We start from the raw sequence: 23,405 nt of genomic DNA on the forward strand, positions 1-23,405 counted from the left end.
GAAACAGTCCAGAGAGTAAAACTTATAATCTTAAAAATATTATATGCTGAAAATGGAGGCACCAGAAAGAATTCACCAGTGGTTGAAAGGTCTGGTTATAAAAACTCCTTCCACTTCCACAGCTTTTCCCACTAACCTTCTCTGTTGTCTTTGGTGTTTGTGGGTTGAGAAGTCTGGTAACTGCTGCAGCTCACTGATTCAGGGTGCTAGCGTACTCTTTGCCTGGCTCCTGGTCTGGTTGGTCCCATGCTGGGCTCTGCTCCACTCCGCTCCCCTCCGCTTCCAGCTCCGTGCGGGATAGACCTCACCTAGAGACCATCCAGCCTGTCCTGGGCTGGAGCCCTGCTTCCCTTTGCTGTTTTGTGGGTTCTGCAGTTCTAGAATTGGTTCAGAGACATTTTTATAGGTTTTTGGAGGGACTTGGCGGGGAGCTCACACTAGTCCCTGCTTTCCAGCTGCCATTTTGGCTCCGCCCCTCCCATTTGTTTTTCTAATAAGATATCTCCCATTGTCTTCTATTTTTTCATTCTTTTGATTTTGTTTTATATATTTTTTTGGATTTCTCATGAAATCATCAGCTTCCATTTGCTCCATTCTAATTTTTAAGGAATTATTTTCTTCAGTGACCTTCTGGGCCTCCTTTTTCATTTGGCCAGTTCTGCCTTTTAAGGAATTCTTCTTCTCATTGGCTTTTGGGCCTCTTTGGACATTTGGGTTAGTCTATTTTTTAGGGTATTATTTTCTTCAGCATTTTTTTGGGTCTCCTTAAGCAAGCTGTTGACTCGTTTTTCATGATTTTCTTGTATCACACTCATTTCTCTTCCCAATTTTTCCTTTACTTCTCTTACATGATTTTCAAAATCCATTTTGAGCTTTTTCCATGCCCTGAGACCAATTCATATTTTTCTTGGAGGTTTTGGATATAGAATCTTTAACTTTGTTGTCTTCTGGTTGTATGTTTTGATCTTCCTTTTCACCAAAGTGTGAGGCTATAGTTTGATTTTTCCCTCTGTTTTCTCATTTTTCCAGCCAATAACTTGACTTTTTAGCTCTTTGTTAAGGCAGTACTCTGCTTCTAGTGTGAAGGGTGTACTCTCCCAAGCCCCAGAGGGCTTGTTTTCAGAAATGTTTTCAGAAATACTTCAAAGCGCCTGTAAATTTTCAATTCTTCTAAGTGGTATGATGAAAGGAGAGGTGTTTACTCCTCTCCCTGTCTGTGAGTGACCACAAGCACTCTTTTATGCCTGGAATTGTGAGGAAGGTTCCCTCTTCCACCACCACCACAAGTTCTTCCATGGCATCTGTATTGGCAACCAAAAATGGGCTCCTTAGCACTTAGTCAACAAGTGCCCTTGACTAGTTTGGCTTTTTCCCCTGAACTGAATGCTGTTTGAATGTTGGACTGGAGTAAGCTTGTCGGACCCTTCACCTTGCTTCCCTTGCTTAAGCTGATGGAAAGAACCTGTGCTTTCCCGGTCAACCCCTTCACCTTGCTTAAGCAGATTGAAAGAACCTGTGCTTTCCCTGGCGTACCTTACCCCCCCCCCCCCCCCCCCCGCAGAAGCTGGATGGTTAAAAGCAGCTCCCGTTGGAGCCAGAGGCTGCTACAGCCACAGCCACAGCCGCAGCCACAGCCACAGCCACAGCTGAAGCAGGAGCTGCCAGTAGCAGAGCTGACCTACGGGAGGAAGCTGAACAAAGACTTCAGGCCAGTGGGTAATCTTTTTACCATAGAGGGGGAAGCATGATTTTGCTTTACACAATCATGCTTCTCTGTAGCCTCCTGGTTACTCTTGTAAGGCATACTTATTGGGCCTGGAAACTTTTCATTAATATGTCAAAATGGGGATGCTGGTTCATGGGTTGGTTACTGTGGAGCCTAAATATATGTTTTGATTCTTCTGCCTTTTACTTTGAGAGTTTCTTATATCCGGCGGTTCCGAACCTTTCAGACATGTTTATGATCCTCTTTGAGATTATAAACTCTGCCCTCCTAATACAGCATCACTCCTCCTAGGACTGCCACCCATATCCAAGCACAGGGAAAGCAAGAGAATCCTACCTCAGTGGCAGCAAAGAGATCCCTGCAATCTGACTCTGAATGGGAGTGGGAACTGGAACAACTGCTAGATTGCCCCACTATCTGTGAGGTGAGAGCTATGGAAGCAGAAACTGCCACTGCTACTGCCATCCATGCCATTGCCCTGGGCCTGGTACAGGACCCATGTTCCCCTCTCACTCAGGTCTGACAGACCTTTCCTACTGACCTTCTAAATTGTCCTTGGTATCTGTGAGTTGAGAAGTCTGGAAAATGCCACAACTGCCAGTAATTCAGTCCCCTGAGGCCTGCTTCTGATTTGCTGGGGAGCCTAGTCTGTGCTATCTGGCACATGCTGGACTGTGCCGCTCTCAGACTGGTGCAACAGACCTTTCCTGTTGACCTTCCAGGTTGTCTTGGGCTGGATATTTGTTTCACTCTGTCATTTTGTGGGTTCTGATACTCTAGAAATTGTTTAGAGTCATTTTTATATGTATTTGGAGGGGTTTTGGGAGAGCTCAAGCAAGTCCCTGCTTTTACTCCACCAACTTGGCTCCACCTCTACTGAATGCCTTAATTACAAATCAGTGGAGGAAATAGAATGACACCATTGGAGTTATGCCTATAGGGAATGCTCTTAATCAGACTTATCGGCTTCACATGGTCTTTTTCACAGCCTCAATAAATTCAGTTCTCTGACCACTGAAGGCTCCCACAGAGAGATGCTGACTCATGGAAGTGCAGAAAATTGCACCAGGTAGCAGATGTGGCAGTAAAGAACTTTTAAAAATTCATTGGAAACGTAAGGACAGTACATATTCAAGAAGAATGAAGATTGGTCAAATGATATGAACAGGCAATTTTCAGAGGAAGAAATTAAAGATATCTATAGTCAAATAAAAATACTCTAAATCACTATTGATTAGAGAAATGAAAATCAAAACTACTCTTAGGTACCACATGTCTCCTGTCAGATGGGCTAACATGAGTAAACAGGAAAATTATAAATGCTGGAGAAGATGCGGGAAACACTAATGCATTGCTAGTGGAGTTGTGAACTGATCCAACCATTTTGGAGATCAATTTGGAACTATGCCCAAAGGGCTATAAAAATGTCTATACCCTTTGATCCAGCAGTGCCACTTCTAGGACTGTATCCCAAAGGGATGATACAATTGGACAAGAACTCACATGTACACAAATATTTATAACAGCTCTTTTTGTGGTGGCAAAGAATTGGAAATTGAAGGGATGCCCATCAATTGGCGAATGGCTGAAAAAGTTGTGGTATATGAGTGTAATGGAATACTATTGCGCTATAAGAAATGATGAACAGGCAGACTTCAAAAAAACCTGGAAGACTTATTTGAACTGATGCTGACGGAAGAGAGCAGAACCAGGAAAAAATTGTACACAGTAAAAGCCACATTGTGAGATGACTAACTTTGATAGACTTAGCTCTTCTCAGCAATGCCAGGTACTAAGACAACTCTGAAAGGCTGGAAGGATGGAAAATGCTATCCATATCCAGAGAAAGAATTATAAAGTCTGAATGCAGATCGAAGCATACTATTTTCTCTCTCTCTTTTGTTTTGTGTCTTATTTCTTGTGGTTCATTCTAATGGCTATAATTCTTTGCAACATTACTAATGTGGAAATATGTTTAATGTGAATGCATATGTAGAGCCTATATCAGATTGCATGCCACCTTGGGGAGGGTGAAGGGGAGGGAGGTGGAGAATATTTAACACTCAAAATCTTGTGGAACTGAATATTATAAACTAAAAATAAATAAATTAAAAAAGAATGAAGATTTGGATTCTGAATTTGAATTAGAGAGAGGATGAACTAAAACTAACACCTCCCTATGGGTTCTATTATCTAGGCATTGGGTATCAATGGATGTTCAGATTGGCCCTCTCTGTGACAATAGGCTCCCCAAGAAGATGGATTAATATGATCTTTATTGTAGCATAGTCAGTATGTTATTTTGTTGGTAGGATCTCATTCCTACTGCTGATGTATAAGGAAAATGGAACTTTTATGATCTATAGGTTTATAAAAGATGTTAACTCTTCATAGCCAGGGTGTCATATGAAGCTGTCACTTCAGCCATCACTTTTTAAACTGTGGGTCCCGACCCCATGTGGGGTCGTGTAACTGAATACGGCAGTCACAAAAAATTTGGCAACAGCAAAACGTTTCTGAATGAATGTGGAATGACCAAAAATTAGTGCAAAATCAAACAATAAATCTGAGTTGTTTCTGGCAGTGTTTGCCCATGTTGTATCACACAACTTCACTGCAGCCTTAGTGCTGAACACACAACGTGCATGCTTTGCCCTGTGCATGTCATCACAGCATGCAACAACAATGAACACGACCAGAAACACTGCGGCTCATATTTGAGATTGTTGAATGTTATGAATTGCAGTGTTTTTACTGTGCATACAAAATCACTAAATGAATTTTGGCTTGGTATTAGGATGGACTTTCTAACAATTTTTGAAATGGCCCTAAACATACTTTTGCCATTTTGTACTCTGCATTTATGCAAAGATGTATTCTTCACAGTAACAATCATGAAATCAAATTATTAATTAACTTTGTAAAACATTGAGCATGCTCTGCATCCTTCGGTATCAAATATTCCACTGCAATTTAATTCTTTATGTAAAAATAAACAAGCACATCCATCGCATTAGTGTGAAAATTTCCTTGCATCTCTAATAAATGGTAAAATTATATGTTACTAAAGAATTATTTTAAAATAAATTTCTTCATGATTTATTATCAGTAGATGTTTGATTCATATATCTATTTTATATACCTGTTTACCTGGGGTCATGTAAAAATTTCTTGAGCAAAAAGGAGTCATGAGTAGAAAAACTTTAAGAAGCCCTGCACTATACCATATCCCCAAATTAGCATGCCAGCTTCTCTCTAAGGATCTCCCTAAATGCCAGGGCTTTTCCTCTGTTGTGTATCTTTATTTCATCCTCTGTGTGTGTATATGTACACACACACATGCATATCCACACACTTGTGTGCACACACATATCTGTGCATAGTTCTTTGCATACAGCCCACCTCATCAAATTGTGATCTCTTTGAGAGAATGGGGATGTTGATTTTCTCTTTCTTTGTATCCTTAACATTCATTGCAGTGTCCGACCCATAGGAAGTACTTAATATTTGTTAATCGATCAACTTACTGATTTTGCAATATTACCTCACTCATAAAACTATTCTATCAGATTGATTTATCTTGGAATTGTTTCACTTCGCTGTTCTGTCTTACTTTGTCACGCCAGACCATCTCCAATCTCTTCCCCCTTCCTCTTCTGGCCCTGCTCCTGAATTCTTCTCAATGTTACTCAATCCTTTTTCGTCCTCCTTACTCTTCATTGGTATTGCTACGCATTTAATTGAGATGTTGAATCTGGGCCAGTATCCGGATTTGGAGACTGTAAAATTTTCTCAGTTTTCTTTATCTCCCAAATTATTTTTCAATCTCAATTGCTCAACTACTTCAGCAATCTCAGCTCCTGTAAATATTCTAAATAATTTCCATCATTGGCTTATTTGGGGAAAGTCCTTCTATCATCTTCCATGAGCTTTCCACATGGAATCCAGAAGTAGAATGTTGGTTTTCCGTGACTGTGTCTGTACCCATGTCATAAACTATGGTAATATAATCTAAATTAATTTGCATATTTAGTGCTACATTAAAATACAGTCAAAAGGTTAATATTAAGAAAAATAAATTAATTTAAAGTTAGTGTTCAGGAACAAAATGCTTTCAAAACTTAGAGATATATGCCCAAAGGGCTATAAAAATGTGCATACCCTTTGACCTTGCAATACCACTTCTAGGCCTGTATCCCAAAGAGAGCATGCAAATGGGAAAAGGACCCATATGTACAAAATTATTTATAGCAGCTCTTTTTGTGATGGCCAAGAAATGGAAATTGAGGGGAAGCCCATCAATTGGTGAGTGGCTGAACAAGTTGTAGCATATGAATGTAATGGAATACTATTGTGTTATAAGAACTGATGAGCAAGCAGACTTCAGAAAAAATCTGGAAAGACTTATATGAACTGATGTTTAGTGAGGGAGCAGAACCAGGAAAACATTGTACACAGTTACAGCCACATTGTGTGATGACTAACTGATATACTCGGCTCTTCTCAGCAATGCCAAGTTCTAAGACAACTCAAAAAGGTTCATGATGGAAAATGCTATCCACATCTAGAAAAAATTACAGAGTCTGAATGCTGATTGAAGTATATTATTTGCTCTCTCTCTCTTTTGTTTTATTTAGTTTCTTATTTCTCAGGTTCATTCCATTGATTATAATTCTTCTTTACAACATGGCTAATGTGAAAATATGTTTAATATGAATGGATATGGAGAGCCTATATCAGGGAGCCTATAGGTTGAGAATTTGTAAGGGCACAAGACAAACCTTCTGATGTCTCAACATCTCTCAGGTGCATCCCCTTCTCTCCTCTGATACTGCCACCACTCTGGGGAAGGCCCCTTCCTCTTACACTTGGACTATTTAAATGGCCTACTGATGGGTCTGAATGCCCCAAGTGTCTCTTCAATCTATTTTCTAATCAGCTACTACAGTGATTTTCCTAAAGTACAGTTCAGACTACATCATACTCAATAAAGTCCTGTGCTCCTCCAAGGATAACGAATCTGCTAGTACCTTCAAGCCTTTCCAGTCTTCTTAAACCTTACTGCCTACCAGACACTCTTCCACACAGTGAAACCGGCCTCCTTGCTGTTTCACAAGGAAGGCATTCCATCTTTTGGCTCTGGGCATTCTTTTCTGATCCCTCCCCACCCTGCCCATCATGCCTTGGATACTCTCCCTTCTTCACTCTGCCTCCTGTCTTCTATGGCTTCCTTTAAGTATCAGCTAAAATCCTGTGTTCTGCAGGAAGACTTTTGTCATCCATCTTCTTTTAATTTCTGGTTTCTCCTGTATATAACTTGGCTGAAGATAATATTTTGCAATTCTTTATGTAATTTCTCATTTTCACACTTTTACTTTATTTAGTCACAACCAAGCCCTAAAATCAATACTTCAGATCATCTTCTCTACAAAATTCTTTAAAATCCTGTATGAAAATGATTTCTTCATATATGTATGTATATATATATATAATATATATATATTTCAGTAACACAAAATTATTTCCCACTTTTAGTAGGTATCAGCAGTAGCAATATTTTAAATCCTCTGAGAAAAAGTTGCTTCCTTTACACAAAAACACTTTTTCTACTCTTCATCATTAACTGTTCCATTTGAAAAGGACTTAAGCTAGGTTTTGTTTAAAGAGAGTGTACCTTACATATGGTTTCAGAAGTATGGATTAAGAGTATCTTGACCCTGGAATGCACATGTCCTCTGAAGAAACCAAACTAAGAGTCTAAGTTGTGGGATTAGTCCAGAGGAGCCCTACACTTATATGATAAAAGAAATACTTTTGATATCACAGACATGGTTTTCAAAAAGTTTTATTTTGCTTACTAAAGGTATTTAAATTTCTCTTGATGTAGCTGGACTAGCTAGTCTCACCTAAGTCTGCGGTGTTTTGCAAGTTACTGCATATGCAGAAGGTGTGACTTTGGATGGATGGATAGAATATGGATGTGATGCTGCAGACCCTTATGAGGGGCAAAGTTGGTACTAGAACTCCTTCAGAGAGAGATACCTATGATTCAATACATTCTTCAGAGAGGAAAAAAAAGACTTTGGAAACTGTAGACATGCAGGGGTAGTTAGCTCCTCAATATATCCTTGATTTCCAGCTTTCCTTCTGTAACAGCATCCTAGCATACTCAGGATGGCCTGCTAGCACAGGTTCCTCGATCTCCTTTTAAAGGAAGGAATATCTTTTAAAGGGGTCAACAATCCTATTTTTTAAAGTTTGGAAGTAAATTTTTTTCTTTTTTTAAATTTATTTTCATTTTTACCTTACAACACTCAGTTTCACAAGTTTTTGAGTTCCAAATTTTCTTCCCCTTCCTCTCCTCCCCCTCCCCTGAAGACTGCATGTAATCTGATATAGGTTCTACATATACCTTTGCATTCAACTTATTTACACAATAGTCAAGTTGTAAAGAAGAATTATAATCAATGAAATGAATCATGAGAAAGAAGAAACAAAACCAAAAAAGAAGATAAAAGAAAAAGAAAAAAAGAGAGAGCAAATAGCCTCAATCAGCATTCCGACTCTGGATGTGGATAGCTTTTTCCATCATGAGTCTTTTGGAGCTATCTTTGAACCTTTCATTGCTGAGAAGAGCCAAGTCTATCAAAGTTAGTCATTACAGATACCGTGTGTCTGTAATCATGCATAATGTTCTCCTGGATCTGCTCCCTTCACTCAGCATCAGATCACATGGGTCTAGCACAATAGTATTCCATTACATTCATATATGACAATTTGTTTAGCCATTCCCAAATTGATGGGCATCCACTTGATTTCCAATTTTTTGCCACCACAAAAAGAGCTGCTATAAATATTTTTTGTACAGAAAGTTCCCTTTCCAACTTCTTTGAGTTCTTTGGGATACAGCCCTAGAAGTGGCATTGCTGGGTCAAAGGGTATGCACATCTTTGTAGCCCTTTGGGCATAGTTTCAAATTGCTCTCCAGAATGGCTGGATCAGTTCACAGCTCCACCAGTAATGTAACAATGTTCTAACTTTCCCACATCTTCTCCAGCATTTATGATTTTCCTGTTTTTTCATGTTGGCCCAGCTGACAGGAGAGATGTGGTACCCAAGAGTTGTTTTGATTTGCATTTCTCTAATCGGTAGTGATTTAGAGCATATTTTCATATGACTATAGATATCTTACTTTCTTCCTCTGCAAACTACCTGTTCATATCCCTTGACCATTTATCAATTGGGGAATGACTTGTATTCCTATAAATTTGACCGAGTTCCCTGTATATTTTAGAGATGAGGCCTTTATCAGAGACATTGGTTGTAAAAATTCTTTCCCAATTTTCTGATTTGCTCCTAATCTTAGTTGCATTGGCTTTGTTTGTGCAAAAAAGTTTTCAGTTTGAAATAATCAAAATTATCTATTTTGCATTGTGTAACACTCTCTTGTCTGGTCATGAATTCTTCCCTTCTCCATAAATCTGCCAGGTAAACTATTCCTTGCTCTCTCAAATTGCTTATAGTATCACCCTTTGTACCTAAATCTTGAACCCATTTTGACTTTATTTTGGTATATGGTATAAGATATTGATCTATGCCCAGTTGCTGCCATACTATTTTCCAGTTTTCCCAGCAGTTTTTGTGAAATAGTGAATTCTTAACCCAGAAGCTGGCCTCTTTGGGTTTGTCAAAGAGTAGATTGCTATAATCGGTGACTTCTGCATGTTGTGTACCTAACCTATTCCACTGATCTACCACTCTGTTTCTTATCCAGTACCAGGTAGTTTTGATGACTGCTGCTTTGTAATACAGTTTGATATCTGATATGGCTAGGCCTCATTCCCTAGCATTTCTTTTCATTAATTACCTTGATATTCTGGACCTTTTGTTCTTCCAGATGGATTTTGTTATTATTTTATCCAGGTCTATAAAATAATTTTTGGTAGTTTAATTGGTATGGCACTGAATAAGTAAATTAATTTAGGTGAAATTGTCATTTTTATTATATTAGTTCAGCTTAACCATGAGCAGCTGATATTTTTCAATTTTTTTAGGTCTAACTTTATTTGTATGAAAAGTGTTTTGTAATTGTGTTCATTTAGGTCCTGGGTTTGTCTTGGCAGGTAGACTCCCAAATATTTTATAGCGTCTATAGTAACTTTAAATGGAATTTCTCTTTCTATCTCTTGCTGTTGGGCTTCGTTAGTAATATACACAAATGCTGAGGATTTATGTGGGTTGATTTTATATCCTGCAACTTTGCTAAAGTTATGTATTATTTCAAGTTGTTTTTTACTTGATTCTCTAGGATTCTTTAAGTAAATCATCATATCATCTGCAAAGAGTGATAACTTAGTTTCTTCTTTGCCTATTCTAATTCCTTCAATTTCTTTCTCTTCCTTTATTGCTAAAGCTAACATTTCCAATACCAAATTGAATAATAGGGGTGATAATGGATATCTTTGTTTCACCCCCAATCTTATTGAAATAAATCTAACTTATCCCCATTACATATAATTCTTTTGGCTGGTTTTAGGTAGATGCAACTTATGATTTTAAGGAAGACTCCATTTATTTCTATGTTTTGTAGTGTTTTTAATAGGAGTGGGTGTTGAATTTTGTCAAAAGCTTTTTCTGCATCTACTGGGATAATCATATGGTTTCTTCTAGTTTTGTTGTTGATATAATCAATTATTCTGATAGTTATCCTAATATTGAAACAGTCTTGCATTCCTGGAATAAATCCTACCTGGTCATAGAGTATTATTCTTATGATAGGTTGATGTAATCTTTTTCTTAATATTTTATTTAAAATTTTTGCATTAATATTCATTAGGAAAATTTGTGTATAATTTTCTTACTCTGTTTTAGTTCTTCCTGGTTTGGGCATCAGTACCATATTTGTGTCATCAAAACAATTTGGTAGGACTCCTAACAATCCTATTTTTAATTATATTCGCAAATTCATGGGAAAGGTCAGCACCCAGAACGTCAGAGAAAATATTAGCTGAACACTTAACACAAAGACCAACAGACAGGGCTCTAACTGCCTGAATTAAAGAAGTACACTTTACAAACATCACTGAATCGAGAGAGCCTTGACATTTGAGCAGTTGGGGAGCTCTGAACATAAGGCTACTCAGAGTCTCAACCAAGAAAGTGAACCTCAACCAGGAAAGCAAAATGCTAACTCAGAGTATATATACACTTCTCAGAGCCAGAAGGCATCACAATCCTTGTGACTCAGTGCCTAATCAACTTAGTACCAAAAGGTGTGAAAGCTCTATCCTACAAGCAAGCCTACCCTAAGCAAGCTTCCCTTAATGGGCTCCATGTAAGGCCTATTAATGGGCAGTGTAGATCTTTACATCCCAACTACATTACACTTCCCTAGGAGCTTCCTAGAGAGAATTTCCCCTTGAGTTTGGGGCTTCTCCCTTTGCTGAACAGAGATCTTATCTCAGTCCAATATGAGGAAATGATTTATTCTTGCATGTTTTCTTGTATATTCTAATCTGTAACACCTCTTCAATTTCTATTTATTATTCACTTAGATAAATAAGTTTGTACTCTCTGTTTATATATATATATATATAATATATATATAATATATAAGATATATAATATATATAATATATAATATATATATATAATATATATTATATATATATGTTCCTCAAAAGCAACGTTTGTTTTTGTTTTTGGCTTTTTGTTTGTTTGTTTTTGCCTTACTTTATGTCCCTAGCACTTAAGATAGTGTGTGGCACATACCACATGTTTAATACATGTATATTGATTGATTGATTGGAACCACAACATGGCTAGCACAATGAGACAAAAATGATGTGTGCTTTCTTTCTTTGTGCTATAAATCTAGGACATTCTTATGGTATGACAGATTAATATATCTCCACTTTTTGTAATAATGATGCACCTCAGAAGTTAGAAGTTAGCCAGACTCCAACAGGCTAATGATGTAGCAACTGGCACCATTTGTAAGTCCCTCTCCTTTACCTGCCCTTGCAGGTGGCCTGAGGCTCATTGCTTTGGAGTCCCTTTCTCTTTAGTAGAGGAACAAGGTTCTTGGTGCTTTACATTCAAATTTGGAATTAAATTCCAAATTTAAAAAATGGTTTTAATCTAAGGTTTCGTATCTAGAATGGAAAGGAGAGAAGGAAATCAAAATGTATTAATTACACAAATATTGGTCAGGTGTGGGAAAGCAGTTTTATTCCCATACATTGAAAAATCAAGATATTATAAAACAGCAGAAATAATTCAAGGCATATATGAAAGGAATTAGTAGGAGATTTGATAACGGGATGAGAGTAAGTGAGGATTTAAGAATACAGCCTAAATTTGAGTCCAGGTTATTGGAAGGTCGTATATAACCATTATTCATACTGAACAAAATGATGATTGTTGTAGAAGAGTAACAAAGAGCTTGTTCAGATGGGGAGATAATAGACCCTCATGTGTGAACAGATATTTAACATCAAGTATGATTTAGGTAATTTTTTGAGGCATCCCATAACGTTGCTTAGAGGCATGAGGGAATGCTTTAGAACTATGCCTTCCCTTACCATAAGATCTATGGTTGACCCATTCCAGTGTGTTCCGTTGTGGCCTCAGAAGGATCACATAGCACTTGGGAATAAAGATGCAGCCCAGTAAGGCAGCACTAGAGCTCAAGATGGAGAAGACTTCCACAGCTACCATAGTTTTCCCCTTGGTGCTCTGGTATGTGGGGAGGAAGGAGACCCAGACACTGCAGAATACCAGCATGCTGAAGGTGATAAACTTGGTTTCATTGAAGGTGTCAGGCAAATTTCTTGCCAAAAAGGCCGCAACAAAACTTCCCAAAGCCAACAATCCCATGTAGCCAAGGACAAAGTAGAAGGCAATGAGAGAGCCCTCATTGCACCGAAGTATGATGTGCTTAGGTTCAGAATGTGGGTCTCTATCTGGAAACGGGGGAGAAACCAATAGCCAGATACCACAGAGAATCACTTGGATCAGGGAGCAGATGAGAATGACAGAAATGGGTGCTCTGGAACCCACCCATTTTCTGCTCCTGCTCCCTGGTCTTGTGGATTTGAAAGCTAGAACTACAGTGATTGTTTTAGCTAAAATGGAGGAGATTGCCATTGTGAATGTGATTCCAAATATTGTCTGCTGAAGGACACATGTGGCTGAGGTGGGCTTACCAATGAATAGCAATGAAGACAGAAAGCATTGACTTAGAGAGAAGAGCAAGATGTAGCTGAGAGTTCTATTATTGGCTTTCACTATGGGGGTGTTCCGATGCTTCACAAAGACCCTAATTATCATAACTGTAAGGAGAGAGAAGACCAGAGCTGTAAAGGCCAGAGTAATACCCAGGGGTTCTTCGTAGGCCAGAAAGGTCACTACCTTGTGGAGGCAGTGATTTCTCTCCTTATTTGGATATTCATCTTCAGGACACATGATGCACTTGTCCATATCTAAAAAGAATAAAAACATTCCAATATTTCAAGTTCAGCCAACCTTCGTTATCCCTGGCACAGGGTAATAGAATCCCTCGATCTGGCCTTCTTGACTGCAAAGGGCCCCCCTTCATCCTCTCCAATTCTAAGAAATCACACCACACTTTCACCCATGGAGTATATCCAATATATTATCACTTATTTTAGACACTTTTGTCCTTCCAGCTCTTAAAGAGCTCAGTTTTTAAAATGTTTTCACAGATAAATTATTTCATGGCTGTGATAACAATGATGTCTCTTCAAATAAGCATGTTATGATGCCAGGCAGTCATTACGCATTTATTAAGCACTTACTTGTCAGGCACTGTGTTAAGCCCTAAGCACACATAGACTACCAAATGAATGACAGTTCCTTCAAGGCATTACATTCTAATGGGGAAAGAGAACACAGAAAAGGCATCTGAAAAGTAGAGGTTGGTGGAGGGGCAAAATAAAAGGAAGAAGGTACCCTTCTTGGGGGTGTGGTGTCAGATCCTATGGACTCAGAAGTGAAACTGAGAGGGTAAGGAAGCATGGATGGTTTGGACACAAATGAAGGACCTGGAAGAAATTCACATATCTGTACCAGTGGCTAGCAAGGCAAAAAACAGGCGGGGGGAAATTTCAGTGTTAGAAAATTATTTAGAAGAAATGTAGCAAATATAGATAAATTGTTATTTGAGAATTTGCTACAAGTAGGCTCTATAGCAAGGTTGTTTCTAATGCCTGCAGATAATCACCCTATTAATTACACTTGTGTTTTAAACATAATATTGAGACTATGCAAGACATCTGGGTCATATTAGAATCAAGAGGGAGAACTAGACATGTTGTGTAGTTCTTTAAACTTCTCAAAAATAATAATTATATACAAGAGATAAAGTCATTTACTCTCTCTTATTGGTATAAGACAGAGGGCTTGAAAGACCTGAAAATCTCCTGAATGAAGCATGAACCATATTAATATGTAACTGGTAAATGTTTAACAAGATAAATAAAATACAAAATAACATAGATAACATTAATTTATGATTTTTGTAGTCAATATTCAGCCCCAATAGAATGTGTTTCCATTTTGACAGGAAACTGCTGGTCTAAGACACCACATACCTTAACAAAATAATCATCTGATGATCGAAAAATAAAGAGAAACAATGCGTTATGCCTAAAATGTTTGCTTAGCAACTCCTCCCTGACTTAACCCCACATTAGGTTAGGGATACAAAATGGGACACAGAGATTTTTGCTTTGGGAAGCATTCAGCTGTTGGTCAGGTGCTTCAAGTCTCTGATAGCTAACCCCACTCCTATCTCTGACTTCACTCCATATTTTCAAAAATATTACTATCTGTAATTTATTAAATTTAATATTAAAATTCAATCAGTTAAACCATTAATGTTTGATAATAAAATGATAAAGTAATATTTAATAATTATGTTGATAGTTTATTTAGTATAGTTTATTTATTCTTAATGTTCTTTCCTTTCCTTTAAAAAAACATCCTTCCAAATTCTTTCCATCTCTCCCACTAGTGGTCCTGTTGACTCTGGAACAGGAATGAGGTCTCTGTTTTGTTTTAATGGATAGTGCTTTTCTCTACCTTGAAAATGTGTCCAGGGCTCCTGCTTTCTTGTGACTGAACAAAAGCACTCTTCTCTACCCTGAAACTGTGACCCAGAACTGCATGTGGGTGATAGACTTGCCAGGCAATGCCAGCTCCATCCAGGGCTCCCAAAGGGTCCTCTGTTTTCTCTGGCCCTCTCATCATTTCTGACCTGAGATCTTCTGAAGCCACTGCTGGTGCCATTGTTGCCACTGCCTGCATTCATTTCTGGGCTGCCCCCCAACTCCAGTCCTACAAAACTTTTTCTGCCAAAATCCTAAGGATTCTTAGGGAAAATCATATCTCAGCTGAGCTTTTGTTGGCTCTGACACTCTAAAACTTGATTTGAAATGTTATTTGAAAATTGCTGGGAGGAGAATGTTGAGAAAGTTCAGTTGGGTTGTTTCCTCTGATCCACCATTTTGGCTCTACACCTAAATTCCTCACTCCATGTCTTTGAGGTGGCAAACCTTAGAACTCAACTCTCTGCCTTTTCAACTCCCCAACGTCATCCATGCACAAACCCTGGGCAGAGAATGTTGAGGTACGACACAGCAAAGGTTTGCTCTGTCTGGGATGGTGGCATCCTCACTTTCATGCAGCAGCACTTATCAAGGGCAGTAAAGAAAAGAGGGAACTCTGATAGGGAAACAGTCTCTGTTTTTTCAGCATATTTGGTGGCCTGAGGAACTGAAAGTGGCATCCATAGGCTTGAAAGAAAGGGAACTGACATTCAGATGAATCACGTTCTGTTCTCTCCTTCCCCAAAGTTCCTTAGGGTGGAGACTGAAGCTGTGAAAAATGAATTCCCAAGTCTGAGAGGAGAGAGAGCTTTGAGGTCCAACCCTTAGGTGATTTACAACAAAAAGGGTAGAGTACCAAAGTGAGTGATAGAAAGATATAAGGAGAAAACCTGAACCAACCAAAAATCTCAGGAAGAGGAAAACTCAGTCAAAATCCTGGAGCATAAGCATATAAAACAAGAGGAAAACATATGAAAACTAAGGAAAGATGCTATCCATGTGACCTAAATAAGTTTGACATCACCAAATAAATACTGCAAGAAAAATTATATTAATCAATATCTCATGAGCCAGAGGACTCTGAATTTTTGAGAGAGAAATAACAACAGCAAAATCTTTCTAAATCAAGGGAGAAACAAGAATCCTAAATGTAGAATTTATTTTCTTAATGACTGAAATAATTGTCAGCATAAAAAAACAGGAATTCCCATTGACATATTTCACTAAACCCTCAATTAGAAAAACTGATCAGACATGGGGGGAGAAATGAAATAATACTAACAGAAAATATAATCTCTATTGTAATCAAAAGATATTGATTTCAAAATTAAAATGTGTAGGTGCAAATTTTTTTTGAATTTTATAATTTTAATGCACAAAATTTTGAGTTACAAATTTTCTCCCCATTTCTACCCTCTCGCCATTCCAAGATGGCATATATTCTGATTGCCTCATTCCCCAGTCAGCCCTCCCTTCTGTCACCCCACTCCCCACACATCCCCTCTCCCCTTACTTTCTGGTAGGGCAGGATAGATTTCTATGCCCCATTCCCTATATATCTTGTTTACCAGCTGCATGCAAAAAACAATTTTTTTTGAGCATCCGCTTTTAAAAATTTGAGTTCCAAATTCTCTCCTCTCTTCCCTTCCTACCCACCCTCTGTAGGAAGGCAAGCAATTCAACATAGCTCACATGTGTATCATTATGTAAAACACTTCCACAATACTCATGTTGTGAAAGGCTAGCTATATTTCCTTCCAGCCTATCCCATCTCCCTTTATTTGACTTTCTCCCTTGACCCTGTCCCTTTTCAAAAGTGTTTCCTTTTGATTACCTCCTCCCCTATCTGCCCTCCTTTCTATTATCCCCTTTTTGTCCCCTTCCCCTTACTTTCCTGTGGAGTAGGATACCCAATTGTGTGTGTATGTTATTCCCTCCTCAAGGCAAATCCAATGAGAGCAAGATTCACTCATTCCCCCTCACCTGCCCCCTTTTCCCTTCCAACAGAAATTCTTTTTCTTGCCACTTTTATCTGAGATAATTTACCCTGTTCTATCTCTCCTTTTCTCCCTCTCTCAATACATTCCTCTATCATCCCTTAATTTTATTTTAATTTTTAGATATCATCCCTTCACATTCAACTCACCTTATGCCCTTTGTCTATTTATATGTATATTCTCTTCACCTACCCTAATACTGAGAAAGTTTTCCTCAATTACACACATCATCTTTCCATGTAGGAATGTAAACAAAACAGTTCAATTTTAGTAAGTCCCTATGAATTCTCTTTCTTGTTTACCTTTTCATGCTTCTTTTGATTCTTGTATTTGAAAGTCAAATTTTCTATGCAGCTCTGATCTTTTCATTTAGAAAGCTTGAAAGTCCTTTATTTTATTGAAAATCCATATTTTGCCTTGAAGCATTATACTCAGTTTTGCTGGGTAGGTGATTCTTGGTTTTAATCCTGGCTCCTTTGACCTCTGGAATATCATATTCCAAGCCTTTTGATCCCTTAATGTAGAACCTGCTAGATCTTGTGTTATCTTGATTGTGTTTCCACAGTATTCAAATTGTTTCTTTCTGGCTACTTGTAGTATTTTCTCCTTGACCTGAATACCCTGGAATTTGGCAACAATATTCCTAGGAGTTTTCTTTTTGGAATCTTTTTCAAGAGGCGATCATTGGATTCTTTCAATTTCTATTTTACCCTCTGGTTCTAGAATATCAGGGCAGTTTTCCTTGATAATTTCTTGAAATATCATGTCTAGATATTTTTTTTGATCATGGCTTTCAGGTAGTCCAATAATTTTTAAATTATTTCTCCTGGATCTATTCTCCAGGTCAGTGGTTTTTCCAAGGAGATATTTGACATTGTCTTCCATTTTTTCATTCCTTTGGTTCTGTTTTATAATATCTTGATTTCTCATGAAGTCACTAGCTTCCAATTGCTCCAGTTTAATTTTTAAGGTGGCATTTTCTTCAGTGGTCTTTTGGACCTCCTTTTCCATTTGACTAATTCTTCCTTTCAAGGAATTCTTCTCTTCATTGGCTTTTTGGAGCTCTTTTGCCATTTGGGTTAGTCTATTCTTTAAGGTTTTATTTTCTTCTGCATTATTTGGGTCTCCTTTAGCAAGTCATTGACTTGTTTTTCATGGTTTTCTTGCATAACTCTCATTTCTTATCCCAATTTTTCCTCTACTTCTCTTACTTGCTTTTCCAAATCCTTTTTTGAGCTTTTCCATGTCCTGAGACAAATTCATATTTTTTCTTGGAGACTTTTGATGTAGGCTCTTTGACTTTGTTGACTTCTTCTGGCTGTATGTTTTGATATCCTTTGTTAACAAAAAAGGAATCTAGAGCTTTAGTTTGAATCTGAGTTTGAATCTGAGTTCATTTTCACTGCCTGTTCATGTTCCCAGCTAACTACTTGACCCTTGAGCTTTTTGTCAGGGTATGACTGCTGGTAGAGTAGAGAGTACTTTTCCCAAGCTTTAGGGTCCAAGTCCTGCTGTTTTCAGAGCTAATTCTACTCCACCATCACCACAGGCTTTGTCACAGCAGCACTCCTCCTCCCCCAAGAGCTGCCAACTGGACCTCAATCCAGATCCAAGCAGGGTTCAGCAAGAGAAACTGCCTCTGTGTCCACAAAGCACTCCTTCCACTCTCACTCTGTTCTCCTGCTAGATTCCTCGCACGGTGTGAGCCAAGTACTTGGGAAGCAGCTGATGCTGGAGCTCTGGAGGAAGCCTCAGGAGCTTCCAGAAGCTGCCATCCCCACAGCTGCACCACCTCCACCACCCCCAGGGATGGGGCTGGACCCCTCTCACCTTGATCTCGCAGTTTCCCACTAACCTGCTCTTTGGAGTTTGTGAGTTGAGAAGTCTGGTAACTGCCACAGCTCAATGATTCATGGCCTTAAGGCCTGTTCTGGATGACTGACTCCAGGTCTGGTCTGTCTTGGTATGGCCCATGCTGGCCTGCGCTCTGCTCCCAGCACCATGAGATAGACCTTTCCCAGCAACCATCCAGGCTCTCCTGGGCTGGAGACCTGTTTCCCTCTAGTATTTTGTGGCTTCTGCAGCTCTAGAATTTGTTCAGAGCCATTTTTACAGGTGTTTGGAGGGATTTGGGGGAGAGCATAAGCAAGTCCCTGCTTTCCAGCTGCCATCTTGGCTCCACCCGAGAGATGCAACTTTTGATAATAGGTCTCCAAGAAGAACATGACAGACCAAAAACAGTGTGTCATCGCCCAGAAAATAAATTGGAAATCAAAAGTATCCACAGAGATTGTCAAAGGAAAACAGAACAAAACAAAAAAAGCAAAAACACATTCAGTGCTGTAAACTCAAGATAAATAGTGGTTAAAATTTAAAATTATCATGAAAATCAGGGATTTCTAGAATCAACAAGAAAGGAAAGGGACTATACAAATATCTCTTCCTGAAAAGAATATATTTTCATTATTACTATTATATTACAACTATTTTTTCAGCAGCATCACCACCATCACCATTCTCTTCTTCCTCCTACTCCTCCTCCTCTTCCTCATTATCATAATCATCATCATGGCAAATAGGAAAGAAAATGATCATGAAAATGACAAGGAGTAATATTAAGATTCCATAAATATTCTATCATGCATTGTTCCTTCTATCACATATCTCCTGAAAGAATTGATAACTTTAAGAGTTATTCATTTAAAAAGAAAAAGCAGAGGGCAAGGATCTACAAGGAAATAACACAGCAGTAGTTTTAGTTCCCTAAAGAATATGTAGACTAGAAAAGGGATAAATAATCAAAAATACCATGAATCTCGGTAAATGGAAATTTAGAGTAGAGGGAAACAGAAGGGAATTCAATAAGGAAAGAAGCAGAATATCTTTTTTTTTTTAGCAAAATAAGTCTAAACAATAACAAATAATGAGTTGAAGAAAAAAGGAATTAGGCAGATTTTATTTAATTCCAATAAACAAAAAGGTAAAATTTGGATAACTAAATAAATGGGAGAAGAAAAAATGAATTAAGGAACAAAACCTCAATTGTTCTAAAGGGTGACAAAATAGATGTTTGAAAGGGGACAGAAGGAATACTATGGGAACAATCTTACCTCAACCTGCTTGAGCAAAAATAACTGAAAGACCAAATTACTATTTTTAAAGAGATAAAGCCAAGAGAAAGAAATTCTAATTCTTGAGAGAGTGTTGGCCCAGCAGTCAGGAGGACCTGAGTTCAAATCTAGCTATGGATAGCTATTAGCTGTATGACTCTGGGCAAGTCACTTAACCCTACCTCAATTTTCTCGTCTATAAATTGAGCTGGTGAAGGAAATATCAAACTACTTCAGTATTTTTTCCAATAAAACCCCAATTGGGGTTATGAAGACTTGGAGACAACTAATCAACCAAACAACAACAGCAAACAAACTACAACAACAACACAACAATTCATAAAAGAAAACGATATTAGATACAAATGGATCAAAATATAAACATGAATTCTCACAACTTTAAGGATTACATAATAAGTTGTTATATTACTTTATATAACATTATACTGTATTACATTAAATCATTATATTGCATTAATATTGTGTTACATCCTATCATATAACTTTCCGTTACATTATATCGCACTAAATTGTATCATATTGCATACCTGTATATCATGTCACATCACTGTGTATCATCTCATAACATATGACATTATATGCAATTATCATACCATGTTATATCATATTATGTTATTTGATCCCCAAATCCCTATCCAATGTGTAACAGAAGAAGAATGAGACTAAGCATTTTGAATTTATTAGAAATTTATTGTAAACATTTATTAGAAAATGCTAATTAATTGGGTCCCAAATCTTCCTCCAATCATGGACCTCTCCCCTAAGGTGCTAGCTGCTTTGATAAACTTGGGAGAGAACTAAATAGAATGAGGCAGTATCATTTCATGATTGGTTAACATCAAAAGTGGGGGAAATATTTTGATTATCTGAGGGGCAGGTCTATCACTCATAAGCACTTTGTCTTTAGGTTTTTGAGTCACTAGCTGCAGGCTTTTCCCAGTAAAGCCATACCCATCTATTATCTCAATGGGGTTTTCAAGATTTTTTTCAGTATTTCAAGATGTTTTCAAATACCTGATGTTTTAGTTGGCAGGTTGTCTTCGTCTCTGGCATTTCTCCACTAGTTTTCCTACATATGCTCCAACTAAGTGGCCTCCACAGAATTATATGTGCCCTTTAGAGTCTATGCCAATTCTGCCCCCCATATGCATAGCTCTTTCTTGTAAAGTAAGGGAAGGGTGTACACCTCTGTACATACTTACCAGTCTGGTTGGAAATCTCCCCCTCTGGGCAGGGGATACAGTCAAAGCAACAGATGGACTCTCCCTCACGGACAGATTTCTGATATCCAGGGCCACAGTTCTCACTGCACACAGAGCAGGGAGTCTGGAAAAGGAGAAATTTCTTTGAAGGGGCTTTTCATTCAAGTAGTCGAGAAGGTGTTTCGAAGTTTGGGAATAAGTGATGTTGGGAGGCCACAAATGTAGAATTTATATTTGTTTTTAAGAAGGACCATTAAGAGATTTTTTGTTAAAGGCAATAGAGGTTAAGTCACTTGCCAAGGGTCACAAAGCTGGTAAGCATGAGAGAATGGATGGAAATTAAGGTACTTTTAACTCCAGGGCTGGTGTTCTATCCACTGCACCATGTAGCCACCTCATTTTTTTTCTAATTTTCAAGATCAGGAGAAGCCAACTGGTTCTTGTTTCAAGGGATTCAGTCAATCAATTAATCAACCAACAAACATTTCTTCATTACCTAATACATAAAAGATACAGTACTAAATTCTGGAAAACATTAAATGAATAAAATACGATTCTATCTTTTTAAAAAAGACCCAGGAAGTCAATTGAGAAGCAATCAATAATTTCCAAATAACTTATATTTAAACTGCATATGCACATGTTATACATGTCCTATTTCTCTATATACTTATACACATATATGTACATCTAAGTATGTTAGTACAGGATTTTTTTTTTCATTTTGTCTAAAGAATTACCCTGAAGTGGTTCCTGCCAGGGACAACAGAACTGAGGATTTGTGAAAGGTGTCTCCTTTGAAAGTAGCCATATATAAGTACTAACAAGTAAGTGACATCTTTTGTCAAGAAACAAATAGACAAAGTCCAAATAGATTCCTTTTAAACAACCCTAATTTTAGCAAGCTTTAATAGACTATTTTAAAGTATGCATGGTGCTTTTGAGATATTAACTCATTTTGACACTCACAACAAGCTTGAGAGGTAGATGCTATTATTATTCTCATTTTACAAATGATGGAACTGGCTAAGTTTAAGACGCAGAGATGGCCAAGTGATCTTTGAGCTCAAGAATATAAAATCTGTCACTGCTTCCATTTCTTCTTCCCTATTTGCCAGGAAGGGATGGAACTACTTGCCATAATCATAGTGGGGTTTTTTTTTACTGATTTAGTTTCAAGCCAGCTTTTACACTGTCTTCTTTCACCCTCATCAAGAGGTTTTTTAATCCTTCTTCATTTTTTGCCATCGGTATAGTATCATGTGCATATCTGAGATTGTTGATATTGCTTCTAGAAACCTTAATTCTGGCTTTTGATTTATCCAGCCTGGCATTTTGCATGATGTCCTCTACATATAAGTTAAATAAATGAGGCAATGTTATGCAACCTTATTGTACTTCTCTCCAAAATTTAAACCAAGTAGTTGTTCCATGTTCAGTCTTACTGTTGCTTCTTTACCAACATACAGGTTCTCTAGGACACAAGGAAGATGATCTGGCACTCCCATATTTTTGAGGACTTGTTACATAATTTTTTGTGATCCACACAGTCAAAGGTTTTGATGTAGTCAATGAAGTATAAGTAGATGTCTTTTTTTCCCTGGAACTCCATAACTTTCTCTATAATCCAGTGAATGTTGGCCATTTGCCCTGTAGTTATTCTGTATCTTCAAAAGCTAGTCTGAAATTCAAATTTCTTTATGAATTGCTTTCATTTACAGGTGCCTACAAGTAGTTTGGAAAACAGCAGCAAAAAAACACTGAAACTTGGGACATAGCACTCTCCACTCTGGAAGCAGAGTCATACCTTGACAAAGAGCACAAAAGTCAAGTAATTGGCTGGGAAAATGATCAGGCTGTGTAAAAAATTCAGACTATAGAATCTTATTTTTGTGCCACAGAAGATCAAAGCATACAACCTGGAGAAGACAAGAAAGTCAAAGATCCTACATCAAAAGCCTTCAAGAAAAATATGAATTGGCCTCATGCCTTGGAAGAGCTCAAAAAGGATTTTGAAAATCAAGGTAAAGAAGGAGAGGAAAAACTGGGAAAAGAAATGAGAGGAATGCTAGAAAATCATGAAAAAAGTAAGCAGCTTGCTAAAGAAGACCCAAAAATGACAGAAGAAAATAACACCTTAAAAATAGACTAATTCAAATGGCAAAAGAGATTCAGAAAGCCAATGAGGAGAAGTATGCCTTAAAAAGCAGAACTGCCCA

The 23,405-nt window shown here is 37.8% G+C and overlaps 1 protein-coding gene across 1 annotated transcript in view; it reads right to left on the reverse strand.

Annotated features, from left to right (window-relative positions):
• Window positions 1-12,232: 12,232 nt before the first annotated feature.
• Window positions 12,233-23,405, reverse strand: part of LOC118836406 (vomeronasal type-2 receptor 26-like) — a 36,703-nt gene continuing 25,530 nt past the window's right edge. The window contains exons 5-6 of the mRNA XM_036743714.1: window positions 21,187-21,310; window positions 12,233-13,209 (exon numbers count right to left, since the gene is read on the reverse strand). Coding sequence (XP_036599609.1) covers window positions 12,233-13,209; window positions 21,187-21,310 — 1,101 coding nt within the window. The remainder of the gene's footprint in view (window positions 13,210-21,186; window positions 21,311-23,405) is intronic.

Source organism: Trichosurus vulpecula, chromosome 2 (genome assembly GCF_011100635.1).
Source record: "Trichosurus vulpecula isolate mTriVul1 chromosome 2, mTriVul1.pri, whole genome shotgun sequence".
In the NCBI taxonomy this organism is placed as follows: Eukaryota; Metazoa; Chordata; class Mammalia; order Diprotodontia; family Phalangeridae; genus Trichosurus; species Trichosurus vulpecula.